The sequence below is a fragment of the Cinclus cinclus genome, chromosome 1, assembly GCF_963662255.1.
Source record: "Cinclus cinclus chromosome 1, bCinCin1.1, whole genome shotgun sequence".
NCBI lineage: Eukaryota > Metazoa > Chordata > Aves > Passeriformes > Cinclidae > Cinclus > Cinclus cinclus.
In genome coordinates, this window is record NC_085046.1 from 956472 (window position 1) to 981113 (window position 24642).

Below are 24642 nucleotides of genomic sequence, written 5' to 3' on the forward strand. Positions count from 1 at the left end.
TGCTCTCCAAGGATTTGGGAAGGCACAAACCTTCCCTCTTGCTACACTTTGGCCAGGATTTCTGGAGATGCCAGCCTGGCACTTGGATCATTATGCTCCAGCTCCAGTGGGAGCCAGCAGGAGCTAGGAAAGGATTGATTCCCTCTTTATTTGTAATAAAGGAAGAAGGCATAGCATGGATCTGTTTTCCCTGGTTTCTGGAGTGGTGCATTCCAGCAGCCTCTGATGTGTCCCCTGAGAGCGCTTGGACCTTGGCCGGAGCACAGACAGCACATCCCAGAAACCAAAACTGCCCAGGCCGTTTTCATCCTGCAAGGATTAAACAATTCCAGAAACAATGCTCAGGAAGAACATGAGTACCGAGGAGCTTCTTTTGTGCTGGTAAAAATCAGATCAGGATCTGCAGCTCAGGGAATAACGGCCCCAAATGCCAGCACTTGTCCGTGAGCCAGAATTCTTGGGGTGTTTGCACTGTTTAGTTGTGAGCTGCAAAGGGAAGAAGACTAGAAATCCACTAAAAAGAAGGGGGAGAGGTTCTCAGAGAGGAATTCTGCCTCTTGGCTTGTCCACAGCTGGAGTTCAAAGCCTCAAACTCCACCAAATTGAAAGGAAAAAACTCAGAAGCCTCATTTCTGCTCTCTCCATGATTATTCCAGGCCTGATGTTTTCTCTGCCCTTGTTGGAACCTCCATCATCTTTTCCATCACCACCAGTGTGGGATGAGGAGGAAAGCACAGTTTCACCTTCCAGAACATAACTGGGATGGGATCAATTGGGGAAAAGGGATTGGTTGCTTGTTTTACGACCACGCCTGGTGATTCTCAAAGAATAAAGCAGAAATTTGGCTTTGCTAAGCAGAATTCCTACTTTTTTTTTCCCCAAAGGAAAAGGACTAACCACAAACTGAGGTGTGTCTCTTTCCCTCCCCTCCTCCCTCCAGTCCATCCATGTGTGTTCCTAGCAAATGAATATTTAATTAAACATTTCGGAGAGGCTGCAAAGGGAGCTGTGAGGGAACATCAGGAGCAGCCGTGACCTGCAGCTGTTAAAGAGACAGGGAGGGAAAAGAACTTTCCAAATCCAAGAGCCAGAACATTGGGTACATCAAGATCCAACTTCTGGGACAAAGGGGTGTTTGTAAGCTTTTTTGTTTAGAGGTGGGACAGACAAAAAGTAGCAAGAGTGGGAAAAAAGGGGAATAAATTCACTGCAGTGGTGTGGGGGCATCAGGATCCACCTGGGGGTTCCTCTGGGTTGGACCTGGAATGGTTCTCAAAGTTTTATCAAAGAATCTTGGAATGGTCTGAGTTGGGAGAGATCTTAAAGATCATCCAGTTCCACTCCTGCCATGGCAGGGACACCTCCCACCGTCCCAGGCTGCTCCAAGTGTCCAGCCTGACCTTGGACATTCCAGGGATCCAGGAGCAGTCACAGCAAATCTGGGAATTCCATCTTAGCCAGGAATCCCTTCCCAATATCCCACCCATCCCTGCCCTCTGGCAGTGGAAGCCATTCCCTGTGTCCTGTCCCCCCATCCCTTGTCCCCAGTCCCTCTCCAGCTCTCCTGGAGCCCCTTCAGGACCTGGAAATGCGCTGGAAGCTCTCCCTGGATCCTTCTCCTCTCCAGGGGAACATTCCCAGCTCTCCCAGCCTGGCTTCAGAGCAGAGGGGCTCCAGCCCTGGAGCAACTCCACGACCTTCATGCTCCTTCCTTCCTTCTGGGTAAGAATCATCTAATCTTTGACCCTGCTGGAAACCCATCCTGGATTTACAGTGGGAAAACATTCCCGAGCCAGGGCAGGGCAGAGACAGTTTGTGCTGGCTGAGTTTGGGGGTGCCTGAGTGATCCAAATCCACCTTCAACTTCAAGCTGAGAAAAATTCCTGCTTAAAGCTCCAGCAGCTGGAGCAGCCAGCCTGTTCCTGGGAATGGGGAGGGAAGGCTTGGCTGCACTAATTCCATCACCACGTGGGCACTGGGAAAAGGGATGTCCAGAGGCAGAGGCAGCACAAGGTGGGATATTTTCACAGCATGACTCAAGACAAGGAGAGGAATCAAATGAATTAAATGCTTGGAATTCCAAGCATTTGTGGGTGTAGGAGGGAAAGCTGGAATGCTTGAAACAACATGGACGGAGGACTGATAACCTGCTGCTGGGATCTGTCCTTGGGATTTTGGGAAGGAATTCTTCCCTGTGAGGGTGGAATAGATTCCCAGAGAAGCTGTGGCTGCCCCTAGATCCCTGGAAGTGTCCAAGGCCAGGTTGGACAGGGCTTGGAGCAGCCTGGGATGGTGGAAGGTGCCCTGGTCCATCCAAGGGGTGGCACTGAATGAATGATCCTTAAGGTTCCTTCCATCCCAAACTGTTCTGTGATGGATTTGATCTTCCCTAATATCTTTTAAACCTTTGTAGGGACAAAACAGGATCTAAACAGCCTTTTGCTATGGAAAATCCATAGTAAATGGATAATTATTCACAGGAATTTTAGAAACAATGGTGAGGAATTTATCCAAGATAAGGCGGGGATCACAGACCTCCTCCATTGTCTCCCAGAAACATGGGACTGCCAGGACCTGGTCATCCTGCCACACCAACACCCAGTTGAATCCTAAAAACACTACACTTTTTTATCCCAAACCAGCCTTGCCACAGAATTCCGCCAGGTTCCAGCCCAGGCTGTCACCAACATCACCCTGCAGAAGTAACAACCATTTCCAAGGAGGATCCCAACCCTCAGTCCCTCATCCCCGTATCCATGGAATGCTCCCCATCCCACATCCCGTCTCGGTGGCAGGCCCAGCCCCCACCGGCTCCTTCCCCTGGCAGGTTTCAGGGTGAGTAGGCTGGGAGCACCTTCCCGTTTAATTAAACTGCAGAGTTAATTCTGCAGTGACTCAGAGCTGCGTGTGGCTCCCACCCCACCAACTCCTCCGAGGCTGCAATCCTGAGGGATTCCAGCAGCTCCTGCCTGGCACAGGACACTCTGCGAGCCCTCCCGGCCATTCCCTGCAGAGCCAGGGACACGATCCTGAGGATTTACCATGCTTATGGGTTCTTTTTTATCTGATGCTAAGAAGGGATGTTCCTATAAGGGAAAGGTTTCCTATAAGGGAAAGGTATCCAGAGGTTGGTCCATAAACCTGGATCCATGGGCTCTCTGAGACCCCACAGGGTTGGGAAGATCCAAGAGCTCCTGACCCCATACTAAGGGGGTTTGTGGGGGGGGGTCTCAGCTCTGGCTCCTCTCCCCTTTATCCCCTACCACAGGGGTCTGAGGGAACTCCAGCTGCCTCCTTCCCTCTGGAAAAGAGACGGGAGGGGGGGGGGGGGGGGGTCCCACCATTAAGGGCTGGGGTCCCCCCTCGGGGGTCTGCGGGTTCCTCAAGTCCCCCCTCCAGAAGCCGGGCTCCCTCAGAACCGCCAGGAATGGCGGGTGGGAATCCCTTAGCTCCCCCTTCTAAGGCTGGGGGCCCTTAGCTCTCCTCAAAGGCCGTGGGGGACCCTCATCCCCCCTCAGGGACCAGGGGCTCCCCCAGCTCCCTCTTAAGGGGAGTGGGGAAAATCCCCTCAGCCCCCACCCCAAAACCCGTGACCTCCTCAGGGGTCGAGGTTCCCCCTCCAATGTCCCCTCAAGGACCGGGGTCCCCGCTCTCTGCTCGCCAGGGCTCGAGGTGTCTCAGCCCCGCTCAGCCCTCGGAAGGGTCGTGGTCTCTCATCTCTATCAGGGACCGTGGGGGTCCTTCACTCTCCCTCAGGGTTCGAGGTCTCTCAGCCCAGCTCAGCCCCCTCCGGGCTCGGGTGGTCCCTCGCCTCCCCCCTCTCCCCCGGGGGCCGGGCCGCACCTTGAGAGTCACATCGCAGAGCTTTCCCTGCCGCCGGATCTCGCCCATCACTCCATACCCACGGCTGGGCAGGTCTCCCACGGAGAAATGCACCAGATCCTCGGGATCCAGCTCCGGGTCCGCCGCCGCCGCCGCTTCCAGCATCGTCCCCGCCACTCCCGTGCCGCTGCCGTCCCGCTTCGCCCCCGCCGCGCGCTGGCCCCGCCCGGCCGCCGTATGCGGAGCCACTTCCGGGCTCTCCCGGAAGTTGCCGTTGCCATAGAGAACCAGGAAGTAGACGCTGCCATGGCGACCCCGGACGCCATCCCGGACTCGACTGCAGAGGGTTCGCAGGTGGGACAGGGAAGGGGACGGGGGCCCGGGGGGTGTCGCCCTCCCCTCCTCAAGGGGTGATCGGAGGTCGTATCTCCGCACAGGCGGCAGCAGGCCCCCGGGCATCGTCCCCCTTCCCCCGGGTATCAGCCCCCACACACGTCGGGAGGTGCACTGGAGAGAAGCACGGCTTGATTCAAACGGGGAGGACTTTAAGGATCATCCAATTCCAACCTCTGCCACAGGCAGGGACACCTTCCACTACCCCAGGGTGCTCCCAGCCCCGTCCAGCCTGGCCTTGGACACTTCCAGGGATCCAGGGGCAGCCACAGTTTCCCCGAACAAATCCCAACCCTCACAGATGAATTTTTCCCAAAATGTTGCGAAAATCTGCTCCTCTGAGGTGTGGGAAGGAGAGCCTCCCTTCCTAAGGCTTTGGAAATGTCCCCTGTGTCTCCGGGGGAGTTTTTCATGTGGGACTGGGGCTGTTTTTCCCTGGCAGGAGGAAGAGGAACAGGAGAACTCTGAGGGGCTGGAAAAGAGGGAAATTTCTACATCCAAAGAAGAGAGTGAACATACGGTAATTCCACCTGGACCCAGTCAGAATCCTGGAATGGTTTGGGTGGGAAGGGACCTTAAAGCCCACCCAGTGCCATGGGCCACTGTCCCAGGGTGCTCCAAGCCACAGTGTCCAGCCTGGCCTTGGACACTTCCAGGGATCCAGGGGCAGTCACGGCTTCTCTGGGGATTCCTTCCCAGCTCCTCGTGTTAATCACTCCCAGCAATAATTGCTTTTGTCCTCACCTCCAAACCCCCACAAAGGGCATTGCTGCAGCAAGGAAAATGCCACTCATTTAGAGTTTGTTCCCTCTCTGACTCCTAGCGGAGTTTTCTTCCACAAAATATTTTCCCTTCCTTCTTCTCCCTGCCGTTTTTCTTGCTTTGAAGAAATAATTCCCAACTGCTCAACACTGGGGTTTATTTGGACAGAGTTCTGTGACCTCTGTGAAATCCCAGGAACAGGAGAAGGAGCAGAAACAAGAGCAAGAGCAGGAGCAGGATGAGGACCAGGAGAGCATAATTTCTTCACTGCTCTCTGACGCAGACCCCGAGGGTGGCAGCCCCAGGTATCCCCCAAATTTTCCCCTGGTTGAAATCCAACAGGCCCTGGCTCAGCTCAAACCTCCACAATTCATTTTACAGCAGGCACAGTGTGCAAGGTCACAAAAATCCTAAATGTACCAGAAATCCCAAAGATTTTGTCCCAAGCTAGAAGTTTGCTCTACTTATTACACAGTTATTGAGCACGGGCTATCTGGAGGAAATGTTTGAGGGAAAATGTGGGATCTTCACTTTTCCAGGGATTTAAAAATCTTCAGTGCATGTGGCTTTAGCAGCTGGGTGATCCCTGAGCCCCCCTCGTGTGGGTTTTACTCAGCAGCTCCTCCAGCCTGTGGATATTTCCTCCAGGAAATTGAAAATCAGCTGTTCATCGGGAATTTCAATTATTTCTAAAAAGGCTGCGTGTGACAAAAGAAAATCCCTCTCTCATTCCTGCAAATATTTTGCTTTCCAAGGCTGAGAGGAGGAAAAGTAGTGTTATCCAACACTCCTGAGCCTGGTGCACACGAGGAAATCAGGATCACTTTGACCCTTCCCATTTCACATCCTCACTTTTCCAAGCACGACAGAATTTTCAGCAACTCTTTGCCTGCAGTTGCTTTCAATGGGAGAATAAAAACAGCAGCTGGATAATTGCCAACACTTTATTTTGAATTTTTGACTCCTCTGCCTCACCTTTTGCTGACAAATAATATAAATTTCAGTTCAGGGAATGCAGGATTCTTATTTTCCTCATTTTTGCCTCTCTCCTTAGAACACTAAAGCGAGTCCTGGCGTTTGTGCGGATCAAGCCAACTCCTCATTTTGCCCAAGATGTGATCAAGCTTGGGTCAGACAACAAGGTAGAGTAAAAGAAATTGGAAGTGGGAAAGCTTTGGAGTTTGACTTCGGCTTTTCCAATGGAAAAGCCAGGATTTTTCCACCCCTTGAGGCCCTGGATAAGGGTTTTGGGGATGTCGGTTCCTGTGTTCCTGCTTGGCAGTGGTTTTGTCACTGCAAGTGTGAGGATGGAAAATGGAATTCCTGTGGTATAATCACCAGGAAAATCCTCCAAAGGTCCGGGACTGGCTGATCCATGAAGAATTCCCAGTGCTAACCACAATTTGTCACAGTCTATTTCCATCCCCTCTCATGCAAATTCTTCCTTTTGCCTTCTCTTGCTTAATTAAGAATTCCCCTGAGGCACAAAATCACTGAAAGTTGAACAGATGATTTTAACCACATTTCCTTTTATTTATAATATTTATTACCAGAAATTTGAGAGCATTACCAGATATTTTTAGCACATCTAGAACCATCCGAGGCAGTAAAATAACTCTGTTATTTGTGCTCCCTTTTCTACTTAATCCCAGCTCCTCAGTTGCTGAAAACCCTCAGGGCTGCTGAATTGATCTCCCTCTCTTTTTGGGTTGCAGAGCATCGATATCTACATCCGAAAGAGTCCTAGGGGAGGAGTTGTGAATAACTCTCAGACTGACTGGTCCTTCAAGCTCGATGGGCTCCTCCACAACACTTCCCAGGAAATGGTTTATGAGATTGTGGCAAAGGACTTGGTGTCCAAAACTTTGCAGGGCTACAATGGTGATTTATTACAATTATTATTATTTTGATCTTAACGAGAGGTTGGATTTGAGCAGAGAGCCATCTGTTGCTCTGTCGGAGGCTCCCTCCTGAGTTTCTCCTTTTGGATTTTTTTGGTTTTTTTAGGCACCATCATGTGCTATGGGCAAACTGGGGCTGGTAAAACCTACACCATGACGGGAGCAGCCTCTGAGTACAGAAACAGAGGGATCATCCCCAGAGCTATCCAGCAGGTACTGCAGCTGCCTGAGAAAAGAGGAGGGATGAACACCAAGGAACACTTTTCTATCATCAGCTCTTGCTGATAGAAGAGTGTTTGAACACAGTAAATAAGTTTTATGTGTTTTTTTTTTCTTCATTTTACCCCAGGGATGATGGTTAAAGAGTAAAAGAGTTTTATTGTTGTTCTCAGAGGTTGTTCCCCTTTAGTTCCTGTTGGAGTTCTTGCCGCTCCTCAAATGTCACTGAGCCTTCAAAAGAGGTGTTTTCCAAACTGTCATTTTGGGAAATCAGGTTAAAACTGATCATAGAATCATTTAAAAGCTCCTCTAAGGCACAGAGACACTGGCCCAGGGTGCCCAGAACAGCTGTGGTGGCCCCTGGATCCCTGGCAGTGCCCAAGGCCAGGTTGGGCAGGGCTTGGAGCAGCCTGGGACAGTGGAAGGTGTCCCTGCCCATGGCAGGGGTGGAATTGGGTGAGGTTTAAAGTCCCTTCCAACCCAAACCATTCCAGAATTCCATGATTCTGTAAAATCATTAAATCCAAATCCAAGATGAGCTGTCAGACCTCAGATTTAGCCCCATGCACCCCCAGAGGCATTTGGAGCTGTTCAGAACACTCTTTCTATAAATATCCATCTCTATATTACAGAATTTTATATTTTGTATACACCTCAATATATTTATTTATATTTTACACCTGTTGATATCTTACATCTACTTACATCACACTAGTTTATATCTCGTATCAACACCTACATAAATACCTTCTCTGAAAAGCCACAAATAACTGAAAATCCTGCCTGTGAACAGACACAACCCCTTTGTCTTGGTGCAGATCTTCAAATCGGCTGCAGAATTCCTCAATATCCTGGTCACGGTCCGAATTTCCTACCTGGAGATCTACAATGAGACCTTGTTTGACCTCCTGGCACCAGCATTGGGCCGGGGGTGCAAGGACAACCAGCTGGCAGTCATGGATGGTCCCCAGGGGGTTTATGTCAAGGGGCTCTCCATCCACCCTGTCAGCCACGAGGAGGAGGCTCTGCATCTCCTTTTTGAGGCAAGAGAACCCAAAATATTCCCTTTAATCCCACGGTTGTAGGTGCTGGCTGAAGGACGAGGTGGAAAAGCAAGAGTGGGTGGCCAAGGAGGTGGAATGAGGTTCAGCCATCCCTCTTGCTTGTGGGGGGAAAAACTGGAAATTCTTGTCTTGCAAGGAAAATGTCCCTGGCTCAGGGATTCTGGAAGATGCTCCATGAAAAGAGGGTTTGGGATGATCATGGCACTGTTGGAATTGACAGCAGGGCTGGTCAGGGTGAGAGGTTTGTGAGGGATTTTGTTTACTGAGATTAGCACCTTTTTTTTCCTCATGGCTGCTTCAGTTCATAAGGAAAACAGGGATAAATAATTGGATGTGGCTGCAGGTAGTAGATCCTTACCCAGAGCCAAATGTGTCCTTAAAATCTTTCTCTGGGCTTTTTCATAACCCACTGCTGTCCTGAGCTCTGGAACGTGCAGGAACTGCCTTTTTCTTTTCAAAGAGTAGAAGGAAGGTGATGCTGGCTGAAAAATCTGGGAATGTTCACCTGGAGAGGAGAAGGCTCCAGGGAGAGCTCAGAGCCCCTGGCAGGGCCTGAAGGGGCTCCAGGAGAGCTGGAGAGGGACTGGGGGCAAGGGATGGAGGGACAGGACACAGGGAATGGCTTCACTGCCAGAGGGCAGGGATGGGTGGGATATTGGGATGGAATTCCTGGCTGGGAGGGTGGGGAGGGGGTGGGCTGGAATTCCCAGATTTGCTGTGGCTGCCCCTGGATGCCTGGAAGTGCCCAAGGCCAGGTTAGAGCAGCCCGGGGTAGTGGAAGGTGTCCCTGCCCATAGCAGGGGTGGATGGGATGGACTTTAAGGCCCCTTCCAACATCCCATTGCATTCCTGGCAGAGGTTCAGATCCATGGCCATCACACCTGTGGGAATTTTCAGTGCCATTTGAAGTTTGGGGAGCTCTTTGCTTTTCCAGTCATGAGGAAATGGAAAGAGCCACAGAGATTTGTCCTCAAAAAGCCACAGTTCCATGAGCTGAGCTGGAATTTTCTCTCCATTGGCAGGGTGAGACCAACAGAGTGATAGGAGAGCACTCCCAGAATAAGAATTCCTCCAGATCCCACTGCATCTTCACCATGTACATTGAGGTGAGAGCTCCAGCCTTGTTCCTAAGGATTGAAATAACTTTCTAGGGATCCAAGAGGATCTTTGCAGTCTTTTTTTCCCCTGTATTTCAGTTCTGTCTGCTGCTAAGTGCAGTTTGTCTTCCTCTCTGCCTCAGTGTCGTTCCAGAGATTACACAAATCACAAATGCCTTAAATCTAAAATCACCTTAATTGACCTGGCAGGATCGGAGAGGCTGAGCAAGACTGGGGTGAGTGATGGGAGCTCCTCAGGTTCCCTTGGGTCTCTTCGGAAAAATAGGGAAGGGGACTGAGCTGGGAAGGGTCTGGAGCCCCAGGAGGGGCTGAGGGAGCTGGGAAAGGGGCTCAGCCTGGAGAAAAGGAGGCTCAGGGGGAACCTGTGGCTCTGCACAACTCCCTGATAGGAGGGGACAGCCAGGGGGGGTCAGGCTCTGCTCCCAGGGAACAGGGACAGGAGGAAATGGCTTCAGGGGGAGGTTCAGGTTGGATATTGGGAGAATTCCTTCCTGGAATGGGCTGCCCAGCCCTGGCCCAGCTGCCCAGGGTAGTGGTGGAGTCCCCATTCCTGAAAGGATTTAGAAAGCCCTGTGGATGTGGTATTTGGGGACATGGTCAAGGGATGGGTGGACTGGATCTTTTCCAACCTCAGCAATTCCCTGACTCTGTGACATTCTGCATTGATCAGAACCCAAACCACATCAGCCCTGCAGAGTTTTCCCTTGCTAAGGAACACTCCCTCTCCTGCTGTCTGACCAGAACTGTTTGCTGCTGTTCTCCATTGCAGTCTGATGGCCAGGTCCGGATCGAGGCTTCCTACATCAACAAATCCCTGACGTTCCTGGAGCAGCTGGTCATTGCCCTGGCAGATCCCAAGAGGGAGCACATCCCCTTCAGGCAGAGCAAACTCACCCACGTCCTCAAGGACTCGCTGGGTAAGAGCTGGAACTCCAACAGCTCGTGCAAAACTGATGTTTCAATGGGCACAGCAAGTCCTAAGGGTGTCATTTATCCTGGAATCCTGGAATGGTTTGTGTTGGAAGGGACCTTAAAGCTGATCCAGTGCCACTCCTGCCATGGCAGGGACACCTCCCACTGTCCCAGGCTGCTCCAAGTGTCCAACCTGGCCTTGGGCACTGCCAGGGATCCAGGGGCAGCCTCAGCTGCTCTGGGCACCCTGAAAAACAGAATCTTTACAAATACCTGGAACTCAAGAGTTTTTATTCCCATTCTCTTCCTGTGTCCTCATTCCATGAAACACAAATTTCACCTTTTAATCACTCTACCTCTTTTTCTGTGCCCTTTGGAGGGACAGGTACACTCTGGTGTGTCCTTTGTGCTTCTTTAAATTGAAAGAAGCCTTAGGTAGGATATTGGGAAGGAATTCCTGGATGGGACGGTGGGGAGGGGCTGGGCTGGAATTCCCAGAGAAGCTGTGGGTGCTCCCTGGAAGTGTCCAAGGTTGGACAGGGCACCCTGGGACAGTGGAAGGTGTCCCTGCCTATGGCAGGGGTGGTACTGGATCATCACTAAAGTCCCTTCCACCCCAAACCATTCTGGGATTCCTCTCCTCTGTTGTCAATCAGCACATAATAAAATGCACTGCAGAAAAGGAAACAACAACAAAAAATCACCCCAAATTTTATTATTTTATTTATTTTTATTATTTATTTTTTCCTAGGGGGAAACTGCAACACTGTCCTGGTGACAAACATCTATGGGGAAGTTGAGCATGTGGAAGAGACCGTGAGTTTAAGGAACTCCTGCAGAATCCAGGCCTTGTTCCTGCTTGGTTTAAGGAACAGTCTCTGGAGGGTTTTGACAGGGAAAAACTAATTCAAAACTCCTGCCTAATTCATCCCAAACTTTGGAGAGCCCATCTTGTCCTGGAGGCTCAAAACCAGACTCCTGTCAGATGAGAGCCTGAAGCAGAGCAGGCAGAAGCTGCTCAGATTGAAGCTCACTGGAGAGATTATTATTATTATTATTATTATTATTATTATTATTATTATTATTATTATTATTATATGTGTTTCCATGGGACATCACATGATGGACTCCCTGGAACTGCCCCAGTTCACAGCAGAGCTGAGCTGGCTCCCTGCTGGAGCAGGAATCAGGAGGAACCACCCAGAGGTTGTTTTTTAACCTGTAAATGATAAAATGCATGAAAATCTCCCTGTGTGAGCTGGATCTGCAGCAAACAGGAGGGAATCACCTGTAACAATCCACAGAATTTATATTTCTCTGCTCTTGGATCTGATAGAATTAAGTAGAAAGATTAGGAAAATGATATTTCTACTATTATCTCTTTTATTTACTTTAAACCTTTGTTTTCCAGCTGTCCTCCCTTCGCTTTGCCACCAGGATGAACTGGGTGACAGCAGAACCTGTCCCCAACAAACCCTTTTACCGAGAGGTATGGACAGGAGGGGCCTGGAGGAAGGGCAGTATTATTCTATTATCATTAATATTTAGGATTATAACTTGAAAAAACGGGGGGAAATTAGCTAGTTTCATAAATGACCCTTCCTCAGCCAAGCTGACACTGCTGATTTTAGGTGGGTGATAAAATGGATCAATATTTAATTACAGTTCCCTGATCTAAGGCACAGTCATACAGGTGGTCACATCTTCCTGGGAATTCTTTCTCCTGCATATCCCACATTTTTCTGATGAGATTCAGCTCTCAACAGAGAGATTTTATGGTGAATTATCCCCCTGACAAGCAGGGAAATCATCTCCAGTCCTCCTGTAGCTTTATCCCTGTTGCTGCTGGTAACAGAACAGCTTCTCCACAATTAGAAAACTTGGTTAATTAAGGAAATCATTTAAAGGAAGGGATCACAGGATATTAGAGTGCACTTTCAGGAAAACCAAAAGGGAAGAGCTGAAATTGGAAGGAAACTTTGTTATTTTGTCCTCCAGAGGTCACTTCAAAGCAGCTCAGTGTCCACTTCTCCCTGAATCCCAAGATTTTTGTGCTCACCTTTCTGGAAATGTGTTTCAAATAGTGAATCCTTGAAGATATTCCATGTTCTGGAGAAATTCAGTCAAATCCAGCACAGGAAAATCTCTCCTTTGTCCCAATTACTGTCAGAGCTGCTGAGTTCAGGGCAGAGGTGAGCCCTGGACAATGCTTGGCTTCCAGGATAATATCCCAGAGCTCAGAATTTGATGGTCCCTGCAATTCCAGACCAGGAAATAATCCATTAAAAAGCAGTGGCCTTTCTTTGATGGCTCAGGCAGGCTCTGCAGGCAGGACCCAGCAGAATCTGTCCTGTGGGGAGCTAATCAAAGGAAAATCAAACTGATTTCCAGACCCACTGATTCCCTGCTGCAAGCCCTGAGGGAGCTGGGATCCAGCTGGGATAGTCTCCAGCAGCCAATTTGGTGCTGCTTTTAGCAGTTTTTTTCCCCCCCAATATAATTTAATGGTTTGCTCACCCCCTTTTTTTTTTTTTTTTTTTTTTCTTTCCCTGTTAGACATCAGTGAAGGCTCTGGAGGAGGAAATCCATCTCCTGAAGAAAGAGCTGATCATGCACGACTGCTTGGTGAGGAGCAGTGAATTCACTGTCCAGTGGGGTTGTGTCCCTCCCTCTGCTCCCAGCACCATCCTCTGGGGCTTAGGGAAACCTCTGAAGATCCCACACAGAGGGATTGTGTTGGAATTTCAATCCCCAGCCACTGGAGATTTGGGGTTTGGGTTTTTTTCCAGACTCTTGAAGCTCTTGGTTGCTCCCAAATCCCATCTCCTGCAAAGTCAGGTGATGACAATGCCAAGCAGAAATGGGCACAGCAATTCCAGGTGTTTGCCAGACCAGTGGAATCACAGAATTCCAGAATGGTTTGGGTTGGAAGGGACCTTAAAGTCCATCCCAGTTCATCCCTGTCATGGCAGGGACACCTCCCACTATCCCAGGCTGCTCCAAGCCCTGTCCAGCTTGGCCTTGGACACTTCCAGGGATCCAGGAGCAGCCACAACTTCTCTGGGCACCCTGTGCCACCCTCCCAGCCAAGAATTCCTTCCTTAAATCCAATCTGAATCTCCCCTCTTTTGCCACTCCTCGTCCCACCACGACAGGACCTGCCCAAAGCTTTGTCCCTGTTGTTCTTACAGGCTCTCTCAGCTGTTTGTAACTCCCTGATTCTCAGTTTCCCATCTTTTATTTTTTTTTTCCTTTAGGCAAATCGTTCCTTCACGAGTTACAACCCCCTGACTACAGCCCAGAGAGCAGAAATCAGATCCCAAGTCCAGAAATACCTCCGAGGAGTCATTGAGGAAATCAACGTACGTAGTGAAAAAAGGACCTAAATTCTTAAATCCTGAAATCCATCCCCTTTTCCTCCAAGAAAGGAGCAGTGAAAATGTCTTTTGAAGAGGCTGTTTTTTGCCCCAAACCCACTACAGAATTGTAATTTAATTTCTTTTTTGCATGTTAAGTCTGTTGCATGTTTTCATTCCATTTTTGCTGGTTTGGAGGCTTTGGGAGACTTTTCCTTTTTTCTTAAAACCCTTTGAACTGATTGATTTGGAGCTCTTTTATATAAATAATACCAAAATCAATGCCTTTGTACATCTCTTCCTCAGATTGTGAGTGTCAGGCAGATCCAGGAGGTGTTTAGACAGTTCAAAGTGATTGTAAGGTAAGTTCAGAGATTCCAGACTGGTTTGGGTTGGGAAGAACCTTAAGGCCCATCCCATTCCATGGGCAGGGACTCCTCCCACTATCCCAGGCTGCTCCAAGCCCTCTCCAGCCTGGATTAAGGGTTCAAACAAGGGGGTGGGACTGAGCAGAGTTAGGATGGTTTGATGTGGACCATTAAAAGCTCCTGGAAAGTTTTAAAATAATCATCAAAAAGTTTTAATATTAAAGAAGCCTAAAGGAATGTCATGGAAAAGGAGAGGAAGAGAGTGGACAAAGGTTATGATGGGGAGCATGGGAGGGGTGCTTTTACCACAGGTGAAAGGGGTTTTTCTTTGGGAATCTGGCTTTGGCAGGGATCACAGGTAGGAAAAGATTCCTAAAGGGCTGTTTTTTCCTTAGCCAACAGGAGGAAGAAGTGGAGTCCAGGCTCTGGAACAAGTATGGGCTGGGACAGAGAGACATGGCAGCTGAGTCTGAGTCTGAGTCTAGTTCTAGTTCTGATTTGCATTTGGATGAAGCTCAGGAGGAGCAGGAGGACACGGTAATTAATGCCTGGCCCAGAATCCACCTTGGAGTTAGCTCCTTTGTTGTCAAAATGGGAATTGCATAGAGCAGATTTTCCTTGTTGAAATCAAACTCAGAAATGGCAGTGGGGTGAGTTTGTCAAAAAATGTGTCCAGAGCAGAGATGCACTATTAACAAAGAGTAATTCCTGGCAGCAGAGGGGTTAACTGGGCCCTTTATTTGCACAGAATAATTTATGAAATGGGAATAGAATCCCAGAAATGCTTGGGTTGGAAGGAACATTAAAGACCATCCCATTCCATGGGCAGGGACACCTCCCACTATTCCAGGTGGCTCCAAAACAAATCCAGCCTGGCCTAGGACACTTCCAGGGATCAGGGGCAGCCACAGCTTCTCTGGGAATTCCATCCCAGGGCCTCCCCACCCTCCCAGCCAGGAATTCCTTCCCAATATCCCATTTAAACTGTACCTCTTTTGGTTTAAAGCCCCCTCCCCTTATCCTGTACAAGGCAATCTCCAAAGTGACCAGTCTGTCACTGGGTTGGAGAAGATGAGGTCCTGCCTCTGCTGAGATCCCTTTTTTAATCCTTATAATTTCTGGAGCCAAGTGTATAAATCCCACCTAATCCATAAATCCTCCTGTGGGCTCTCACAGAGTTTTTAATTCCCAGATAAGGCTGCTCCAGGGGATGGAGGAGCTGCTGGGTGAGGCCTGTACAGCTTCCATGGGGTGCACAAATGGGTTATTCCCTCCTGTTCCCAGGAAAGTACAGTTGATAAGGATGAGGATTCAGAGCAGGAAGAGGATGAAGAGACTCTTGAGACTGAAAGTCATTCTACATCCCCCATTCCTGATGGGGAGAAGGGAGCCAAGAAGGATGATGAGTGAGTTAAGCAGTCACACACCTCTTCTGTACCTCTGATAATCATGGAATTGTCAAGATTGGAAAAGCCCTCCAAGATCATGGAGAACCCAGCACTGCCAAGGCCACCCCAAGCATGTCCCCAAGTGCCACATCCACAGGGTTTTTAAATCCCTACAGCCATGGGGACTCCACCACTGTCCTGAGCAGCTGTGCCAGGGCTGGACAGCCTTTTTGGGGAAGGAATTTTCCCAATATCTGACCTGAACCTCTGCTGGCACAGCTTGGGGCTGTTTCCCCTTGTCCTGTCCCTGTTCCCTGGAACCTCCTGTCCCCCTCAGGGCCTGTCCCAGCTGTTGTCCCCACTCCTTGTGGTGCCCCAAGTGCAGGACCCAGCACTTGGCAGTGCCCAGCCCTGGTCAGGCAGGAATGTGCAGCCCATGGAGGAAGGAATGGTGGGAGAAGAAGGGCAGAGAAGGAGAAGAGATTTGGGGAGGGAAGGGGGAACCAGCCAGTCCTGAGCAGAGGAAGAACTTTCAGTTTACAGAAGTAAATCCCTTCTTGGTTCCTCCCTGACATTTCCCCAAAGTCCTCATGGAGGGAGCAGAGGAACCGCCAAGGCTTTGGTGTCCATGTGACCCCTGGGCTCTGCTGTTCTGGTTTTAGGGAGTCTCCAGGAGACGTGGCAAACACATCTGTGTTCCAAATCACAGTGTCCTGGTCACAGCATTCCTTAGGAAGAAATCTCCTGGGAGGGTGGGCAGGCCCTGGCACAGGGTGCCCAGAGAAGCTGTGGCTGCCCCTGAATCCCTGGAATCCCAAGGCCAGGGTGGATTTGGTTTGGAGCAGCCTGGGGTAGTGGGAGCTGTCCCTGACCATGGCAGGGATGGAATGGGATGGGATGGGCTTTAAGGTCCCTTCCAACTAAAACCATTCCATGATTCCATGATGATTCTGTTCCCTGCAGTGAAAGCTGGACGGAAAGGAGCAGGGAGCCAGGCTTGGTTTAAATGGGGGGTTTGGATCAAATCCTTGGGGATCCCTTTGGAGAGGGTTAGTCTTTGTCCAGGTGTGCCCAGAGCTGGACAGGGTGGGACTGCTGTCCTTGTCATCCTTCTCAAGAGAGCTCATCCAGCCTGGCCTGTATCCCACAGTATCCAGGGCAGTTCCTCCACTCTGAGAATTAAGGATTTGTGGGAACAAGGCTGATTTTATTCCTTGTCAGTGGATATTTCCCTGGAAACTTTGGTACAGGATCACCTTCTTCTGATCAGGTACTTAAGCTCACCAGTTTTTAACTCAGCAAAGCCAAACCCACAGCGTGTTTTGGTTCCAGATCCCTCTGGTGAGGAAATTAATGAATCTGGTTCTTCCTTTCCCTTCCTGTCAGGAAGGAAAGAAGTGGAAGCCCTCCTCCTGAGACAAGTCAGAATGATTCCTTACCATCCAAAAGTCCCAGCAAGAACCTGCATGATGAAGAGGAAGGAAGTGACCAGGACAGTGATGAAGAAGTCTCAATCCCATCTTCAGGGGAGGATTTCCAGAAGCTCAGGTAAGTTTTCCCTGTGAGAAAAATCCCCTTTTCCAGAGGGTGCTTTACACTGGAATGGTTGGATTGTGTTCCCGGAGTACAACTCCAAGGCAAAGGGGAGAGATTTGGAGATCTTCAGGGAATACAGGACAGGAGTGGGAACACGCTGAGCTCCAAATGATGGTGGTGGGGGTCACCTCTGTGCTTCCAGCTCTGCCCTGGGCAGTTGCTCTTGAATTTTTTTTTTAAAAAATCAGTTAATTTAATTTCTTTGATTTAATTTAATTTAAATTAATTTAATTCTTTAATCTCTGAAAATTGCAGCATCCCTTTAGTGTATGGGAAAACTGCAGGGAGACCTCACATCCAGCCAGAAATCCCCACAGTCATGGAAATGGATCAATAGAGTCCTGGAATTCCAGGGAAGGGAAGAGCAGGGACAAGAGCTTTTGGAAGCTTTTTTCTGCTCTTGGAAGGGAATTTAGGGAACATCCCATTCCATCCCTGCCATGGGCAGGGACACCTCCCACTATCTCAGGCTGCTCCAAGTGTCCGTCCTGGCCTTGGACACTTGCAGGGATCCAGGATCAGGCACAACTTCTCTGGGAATTCCAGCCCAGCCCGGAATTCCTTCCCAATATCCCACCCATCCCTGCCCTCTGGCAGTGAAGCCATTCCCTGTGTCCTGTCCCTCCATGCCTTGTCCCCAGTCCCTCTCCAGCTCTCCTGGAGCCCCTTCAGGCCCTGCCAGGGGCTCCGAGCTCTCCCTGGAGCCTTCTCCTCTCCAGGGGAACATTCCCAGCTCTCCCAGCCTGGCTCCAGAGCAGAGGGGCTCCAACCCTGGAGCAGCTCTGGGGGCTCCTCTGGATCTCTCCAGCAGCTCCAGGTCCTTGTGCTGTTGGATCCATGGCAGTTCTGCAGGTGGGGTCTCACCTGAGGGGGCAGAGGGGCACAATGCCATCTGGCCTCCTCCATTTCCTTCTGGCCACACTAGGAATAAGCCCAGGATGTGGTTTCTGGGTTCCAGCAGAGCAGTGAGGCTGATGCAGAATTCTCTCCTGAAGCTCCTCACCAGGGTTCCATTCCCTTCACACGGGATTTGTGTCCCTTTGGCACTCCCAGGGCTGGCAGGACAGGCTGCTGCAGCTGCAGGAGCCACATCCCAGAGCACTTCCAGCAGCTCAGAGCTGGCTCTGGGAGCTGGAGCTGTGGCACTTTGCCCAGGGGCTGTTGTTTACAGCCCTGTGCCAGCGTTTTTGGCACAGGAACAGCATCACACAGCCCTGGAGGAGATGGAAAATGCCCTTAAGAGGTCACTCAGGGAAGGCAGGAGCTGGAGTTTGGAGTGAGGAATGTGGAGGCTTCTGGGTACCTGAGTTGGGATGAGATGAGCTTTAAGGTCCCCTCCAACCCAAATCATTCCATGGTTTTCTGTTTCTGTCTTCTGTTCCCAAATCCATCCTGCTCTCCAGGAATATGAACAGCACATAGCAGCATCTGTGACATTCTCTTTTTTTTTTTTTTTTTTTTTTTTTTTTTTTTTTTTTTGCCTGGAGTGGCTCCTATTGGAATAACCAATGTGCTCACAGGGACATGCTGGCATCAAAGCTATTTTACAGAAAAGTTGGGAATGGCTCTTGGAATTCTGACTTGGAAAACAGGCAGGACTTCCAAGGATTGTAAGCAGAGTTGTGGAACTGGCCAACCCTTGGAGCCACGGGTTTTGGCTGGCAGAAGGGATTGAGCCATGCTGGGAATGCAGCCTGGGAAGAACAAAGGCATTTGTTTAACAATGGGGAGGAACAATATCCATTATTTTTGTGAAAATTCAACCCATGAAAGGCTGGCTTTCCAGGGAATTCTCAGTTCTGGGGCATCTCCTGAGCAATATGATGTCTGTGTGAAGAACTTTTTTCTGGGAGTAGCCTGGGGGACAGTGGGTGTTGGGGCTGGAGCATGTCCAGGGAAGGGAACAGAGCTGGAAAGGAGCTGGAGAATTCCTGAGGGAGCTGGGAAAGGGGCTCAGCCTGGAGAAAAGGGGGATCGGGGGGAACTTGTGGCTCTGCACAGCTATGTGACAGGAGGGGACAGCCGGGGGGGATTTGGGATCTGCTCCCAGGGAACAGGGACAGGAGGAGAAGGAACGGCCCCAGGCTGGGCCAGGGGAGGCTCACGTTGGATATTGGGAAAATTTCCTCATGGAAAGGGCTGCCCAGCCCTGGCCCAGCTGCTCAGGGCAGTGGTGGAGTCCCCATCCCTGGAGGGATGTAACATCCACATGGATGTGGCACCTGGGGACATGGTCAGGGGTGGCCTTGGCAGAGCTGGGGAATGTCTGGACTCCATGATCCAAGAGGGCTTTTCCAAGCTGAACCATTCCATGATTCCACACTGCAGGGCAGGACAGAGTGACCTTCCATGTCTGTATCTGGTTTCAGATCCCCTCCATCCAAGCACGAGGCGTTTGAGCTGTTTAAGAAGGAGGCTGGACGGGAGATCCACCGGATCTTCAGGGAGAACAAGAGAATCCTCATTTCCAGGAAGAAGAGAAGCCATTCTGTGGCACAGAGGATCAACTGCATCAAGCAGCAGATGGAGGCAATCAAGGAGGCTCTGGAGGCTCAGAAGAGGAAGCGGAGGCAGGAGGGTAAGGAGGCAGCACGGGACAGAGAGATGGAGCTCTGGGCTTGAGGAATTTTGGGTGGTCACAGAACCATGGAGTGGTTTGGATTAGAAGGGATGTTAAGGATCATCCCACTCCACCTCTGCCATGGGCAGGGACATCTTCCACTATCCCGGGTTGCTCCAAATCAAATCCAAACCTGGCCTTGGACACTTCCAGGGATCCAGGGGCAGCCACAGCTTCTCTGGGCACCTTGTGCCTTCCCACCCTTCCAGCCAGAATTCCTTCCCAATATCCCATTTAAACAATCCCAGGTTTTTCCCCTGGGAGCCAAGTCAGACTCTCCATCAGCTGTCACATCTGCAGAGCCCTGTCCCTTCTCTCCACCCTCACCAGAACCTTCCCTTCCTTTTCTCCCTCTCCAGGAGAATATGTGGATGAGAAAGGACAGGTGATCATTGATGAGAAGGAGTTTTCCCTCATCCTGAAGCTGAAGGAGCTGAAGGAGGAGCACAGGGCTGGCTTTACTGAGCTTCAGGACCTGAAGGCAGAGATCCAGTACTGCCAGCAGCTTGTGGATAAATGCAGGAAAAGGCTCATCTCAGGTACAGAGCACCAGGGATCAGCAGCCTCCAGCTCAGCTGGGATAATTCCACACTGGAGCACTCACAAACATCATGGAATCCCAGAATGGTTCGGGCTGGAAGGGACCTTGAAGCTTGCCCAGTTCCAATCCCCTCCCACTGTCCCATGTTGCCCCAAGTCTCAATGTCCAACCTGGCCTTGGGCACTTCCAGGAATCCAGGGGTGGCCACAGCTTCTCTGGGAATTCCATCCCAGCCCCTCCCCACCCTCTCACCCAGGAATCCCTTCCCAATATCCCATCCATCCCTGCCCTCTGGCAGTGGGAGGCTATTCCCTGTGTCCTGTACCTCCAGCCCCTTGCCAAATTACCATTCTTTGTTGTCCTTTTTCCTACTGCCTTCCAGACTGGATTTTATCCATAATCAGGTGGGGTTTTCTGACCTAACCTTGAATTGCTGCAGATCCTCTTTTTCAGATAATGTCCCTCTACTGCTTGGTCCCACCTCTAGGTGGGAGAAAAAGCCTCCCACAAGGAATTTTACGCTGCTGACCCCGGATCTCATCCTTGATTTTAATTAATAGATGTGGTGGTTGAGGAATTGTCCTAGGACAGGGTTTTGCCTCTGGATTCTCAGTATTTCCTCTGTCCCTATGTGATTTCCAGGTTCCAGAGTTGCAGCCTTATCACGAAAAAAGAGCTTGGCCACAGCTCTGCCTGGGAAATCCCTGCAAATTCCTGGTGGGCTCCACTTTGAACTGCCCCTCCTGTATCCTTGGATTTGGCCCTCTAAGGGAAGCCAATCTGTGTAGGAATTCCAGGCTCCCAAACATTTGGATGCTGTGCACATGACAACATTTGCCAGGGGACAGCTTGGATCCATCAGAGCATCCCACACTGGAAGAAATGGGATAATCATTCCCATCATTCCAGGGATAAACAGGACCCAATCACAACTGTGCCACTGCTTTCCCTTGGATCCGGGTTTGGCATTTTTGGGTGCTCCAGATGTTTGTTGTTTGTTTAAACATCCAGGACTCACCCAGATCAGGAGTGGAATGGCCTGGGAAATGTCCAGGATTAATAAGGACATAATTCCCACCTGCTGTGTGTTCTCACTGCCTATTATGGGACGGCAAATGTCTGTGCTTGAGTGTGTGGGATTGAAATCTGAGCCCCAGCCATGCTGCCCGTTCCAAAGGGATTCTGGGGGCTGCAGGAGTGGAGCCTTCTCATGGCCAGGGGACTGTCCCCAGAGCTGGCCACCACCTCCTGGCCACCTCAGCATAGCCAACAGCCTCCTTAAACTCACTTTTCCAATAGTTAAAACTCCAAATCCTGGAGTTCTGAGCTCCTGTCTGAGGGTTTATGAGCACTGAGATCCATAGGGAGAACCAATCCATGCTGTCTTTTGGGTCATTAATTACAGCCATTAATTGCCCCTCTTTGCTTCACAGAGTTTGAGATCTGGTACAACGAATCCTTCTGTATTCCTGAACATCTGAGGGAAGCTCTGAAGCCTGGTGGGAAAATCAGACCTGGAATGATTCCCATAAACAGAGTCATGTGCCTGGTGAGTTATCCCAGAGTTCTGCTGATTCTCCTTGGGAGCCACGTGTGGGGTGGTGAGGGAATGAGGGAGCCTGTGGAAGGAGGAGAAGGAGAAAAAGGAGAAGGAGGAATGAGGCACAAAGGGAATATCTGGAGCCACATCCTGCTGTCACATTCCCTTTACTGTTTAGAGCCTAAATCAGGATAGTGACTGAGGCACCTGGGTGTCTGTGGAATATCAGGAAGTGGCAAAGTACCTGGGGGTGCAGGGATATTTGGGAGCCTGATTCCCAGCCCGTGGGATCCCAGGTTTGCAGCCAAACTCTTGTGGCACTGCTCAGTATCAGTCCTGTGGTAGGAGCCACCACTGTGGGGACCAGGGTCTTTTCTCATCCTGAAAAGCACATTTCTGTTCAACTCCCCATTTCCCAGAATTCTTGGATCAAAAAAAAAAAAAAAAAAAAAAAAAAAAAAAAAAAAAAGTGTGTCCAGAAGAGGGGAATTCTGCAATTCTGCCCCTCTGAGGTGAAACCCCACCTGGAGAGCTGCTCCATCCAACAGCACAAGGACCTGTAGCTGCAGGGGAGTTCCAGGGGAGGCCCCAGAGCTGCTCCAGGGCTGGAGCCAGGCTGGGAGAACGGGGAATGTTAATTTTTCCTGTGAGAAAATCCCAACTCTTTCAGGTTCTTGCCCAAAGCTGCTCCTCCAAGGTGTGGAAAGGGGCACCTCTCACTTTCAGGGTTTTCCTGGCTGAGCTGGTGTTTGGTGCAGTAAATGGGATCGTTGTCCCAGGTGTCTGGGTGTTTGTTTTGCACGTGGAATGGGGAATGCTTTTCCCTGGCAGGATGAAGATGAGCAGGACAAGTTTGAGCGGATACAGGAGAGAGCACTGCCAGACTGCCCGGGCTCCGTGTCCTTCTACAGGGCCAGGATGAAGACAGATCAAAAGGTAACCCCAGCTGGGCCCAGGGAGAATCCCAGAATGGATTGGGATGGAAGGGACCTTCAGGATCATCCAGTCCCAGCCCCTGCCATGGCCAGGGACACCTCCCATTATCCCAGGGTGCTCCAAGTCCTGTCCAACCTGGCCAGAACAAATTCACCCAGAGAGAGCTGGGAACGTTCAGCCTGGAGAAGGCTCCAGAGAGATCTCAGAGCCCTTCCAGGCCCTCATGAGCTGGAGAGGGACAAGGGATGGAGGGACAGGACGCAGGGAACGGCTTCACTGCCAGAGAGCAGGGATGGGTGAGACATTGGGAAGGAATTCCTGGCTGGGAGAATGGGGAGAGACTGGGATGAAATTTCCAGAGAAGCTCTGGCTGCCCCTGGATCCCTGGAAGTGCCCAAGGCCAGGTTGGATTTGGCTTGGAGAAGCCTGGGGTAGTGGGAGGTGTCCCTGCCTGTGGAATGGGGTGGGTTGGGATAATCCTTAAGGTCTTTTCCAACTGAAATCATTCTGGGATTCCATGGAAACATCTCAAAGGCAGCTTTTCAGTGCTCTGGAGAAATTCCTAGGGATTCCTGTCCCCTCCTTGGAGCCCGCTGGGATCTGCTATCAGCAGAGCAATGCTGGCGAGATGGGGATTTTCTCAGCTTTTTCCAGCACCACTTGGAAAGTTTGGGAAGGCATTTGGTTTCAGTTTTCAGGGAAAAAAAAGCTTTTACAGGTGAGAACTGTGCCCTGAGAACCGAGCTGAGCGCAGTGATCCCTTTGTGTTCCCTGTTCCCAGCAAACCTTCAACAGGACCATGGCAGCCCTCCGGAAAATGCGAAGGAAACCTGAACTGGTCCCAGCTGCTGGGAAGAAGAAAGCCCTGTCCTTCCTGCCAGTCACATAGCCTGGATCCCAGCATTCCTAAAGGAATGCCACCTCAGGAAGTGCCTCGCGCTCGCGTCCACGATCGATTAATAAAAATAAACAGCAGGAAAATTGAACCACCCAACCTTTGGGCAGGCAAGGAGTTACTGGGAATCGATCCCGCTGTTTGGACAGGACACGAGCCAGGCAGTTCCAACAGCACCACTTGTTTTCCTGAGCCTCTGGAAAAGGCAGGGTCATGGCACAGAGGTTGCTGTGGATAACCCAGGCTGCTCCTGATTCCCTCTTTCCTGGTGCAGGAGCTGCAGCTCTCCTGGGCCTGTTGCCATTGGAGCAACAAGTCATGGCTTGGCCTGTTGGATCTGCCTGGAGAAGGGAATGAAATAAAGATTCATTTCTGGGGAATCACAGAATGCCTTTGGTTGGAAAAGCCCTCCAGGATCAAGTCCAACCATTCCTCAGCACTGCCAAGACTAACCCTGACCATGTCCCCAGGTGCCGCATCCACACAGCTTTTAAATCCCTCCAGGCATGGGCACTCCACCTCTACCTGGGTTGCTGTGCCTGGGCTGGAGAGCCCTTTCCAGGAGGAATTTTCCCAATATCCCACCTGAACTTCCCCTTGAGGCCATTCCCTCTTGTCCTGTTGCCTGGGAGCAGAGCCTGGCCCCTCCTGGTTCCAGCCTTCTTCCAGGGAATTGCAGGGAGGCGAGAGGTGCCCCCTGAGCCGCCTCTTCTCCAGGATGAGCCCCTCAGCTCCCTCAAAAGTCTTTGGGAAGCTGGAAGGAGAATGCTGGAAGCCCCAAAGTCAACACCCCACAGCTGTCAGGAACATCCCACTGCCAAAACCAGCACCAGCCATGGTGGGAGCACCCCTAATTCAGGCATCCCAGATTTTCCACATGCCACTCCCATTTACACGGAAACCTGGGAAAGTGAATGAATCCATGGTGCTCAGTTTACTTGAATTTGTTGGAGCTTCCTTCTGTCTCCATAACAGCACTTGCCCCCTGGAAGGGCACTGGAGAACATCCCAGAAGTCACCTTTGCCTTGTAATGATCCAATTCCAGAGGTTCAAAAAGCTGCTGGGAATTCAAGCCAGGCTGGATTTCCCAAGAAAACGCTTCCACATGACTGGAACAAAACCTTCCCTTCTCCTACCCTATATCCACCCCTCCTCTGTTTCCCACCTCATCCCTGTGGGCTCCTCTTGCCCACACCATGCTCCCAATTCT

General features: G+C 50.6%; 1 protein-coding gene across 1 annotated transcript; it reads left to right on the plus strand.

The window, feature by feature from the left end:
- The first annotated feature begins 3930 nt into the window (after positions 1–3930).
- On the plus strand, positions 3931–23425 carry KIF9 (kinesin family member 9). Its single transcript, XM_062493090.1, is given in 23 exon segments — positions 3931–4176; positions 4658–4735; positions 5146–5282; positions 6032–6119; positions 6693–6858; positions 6985–7091; positions 7916–8140; positions 9184–9267; positions 9402–9494; positions 10049–10196; positions 10943–11007; positions 11603–11680; positions 12748–12816; positions 13449–13553; positions 13854–13909; positions 14311–14452; positions 15200–15330; positions 16690–16851; positions 19269–19477; positions 19879–20058; positions 21494–21609; positions 22432–22536; positions 23318–23425. Coding segments are annotated over 23 exon segments (2898 nt in total).
- The last annotated feature ends 1217 nt before the right edge of the window (positions 23426–24642 follow it).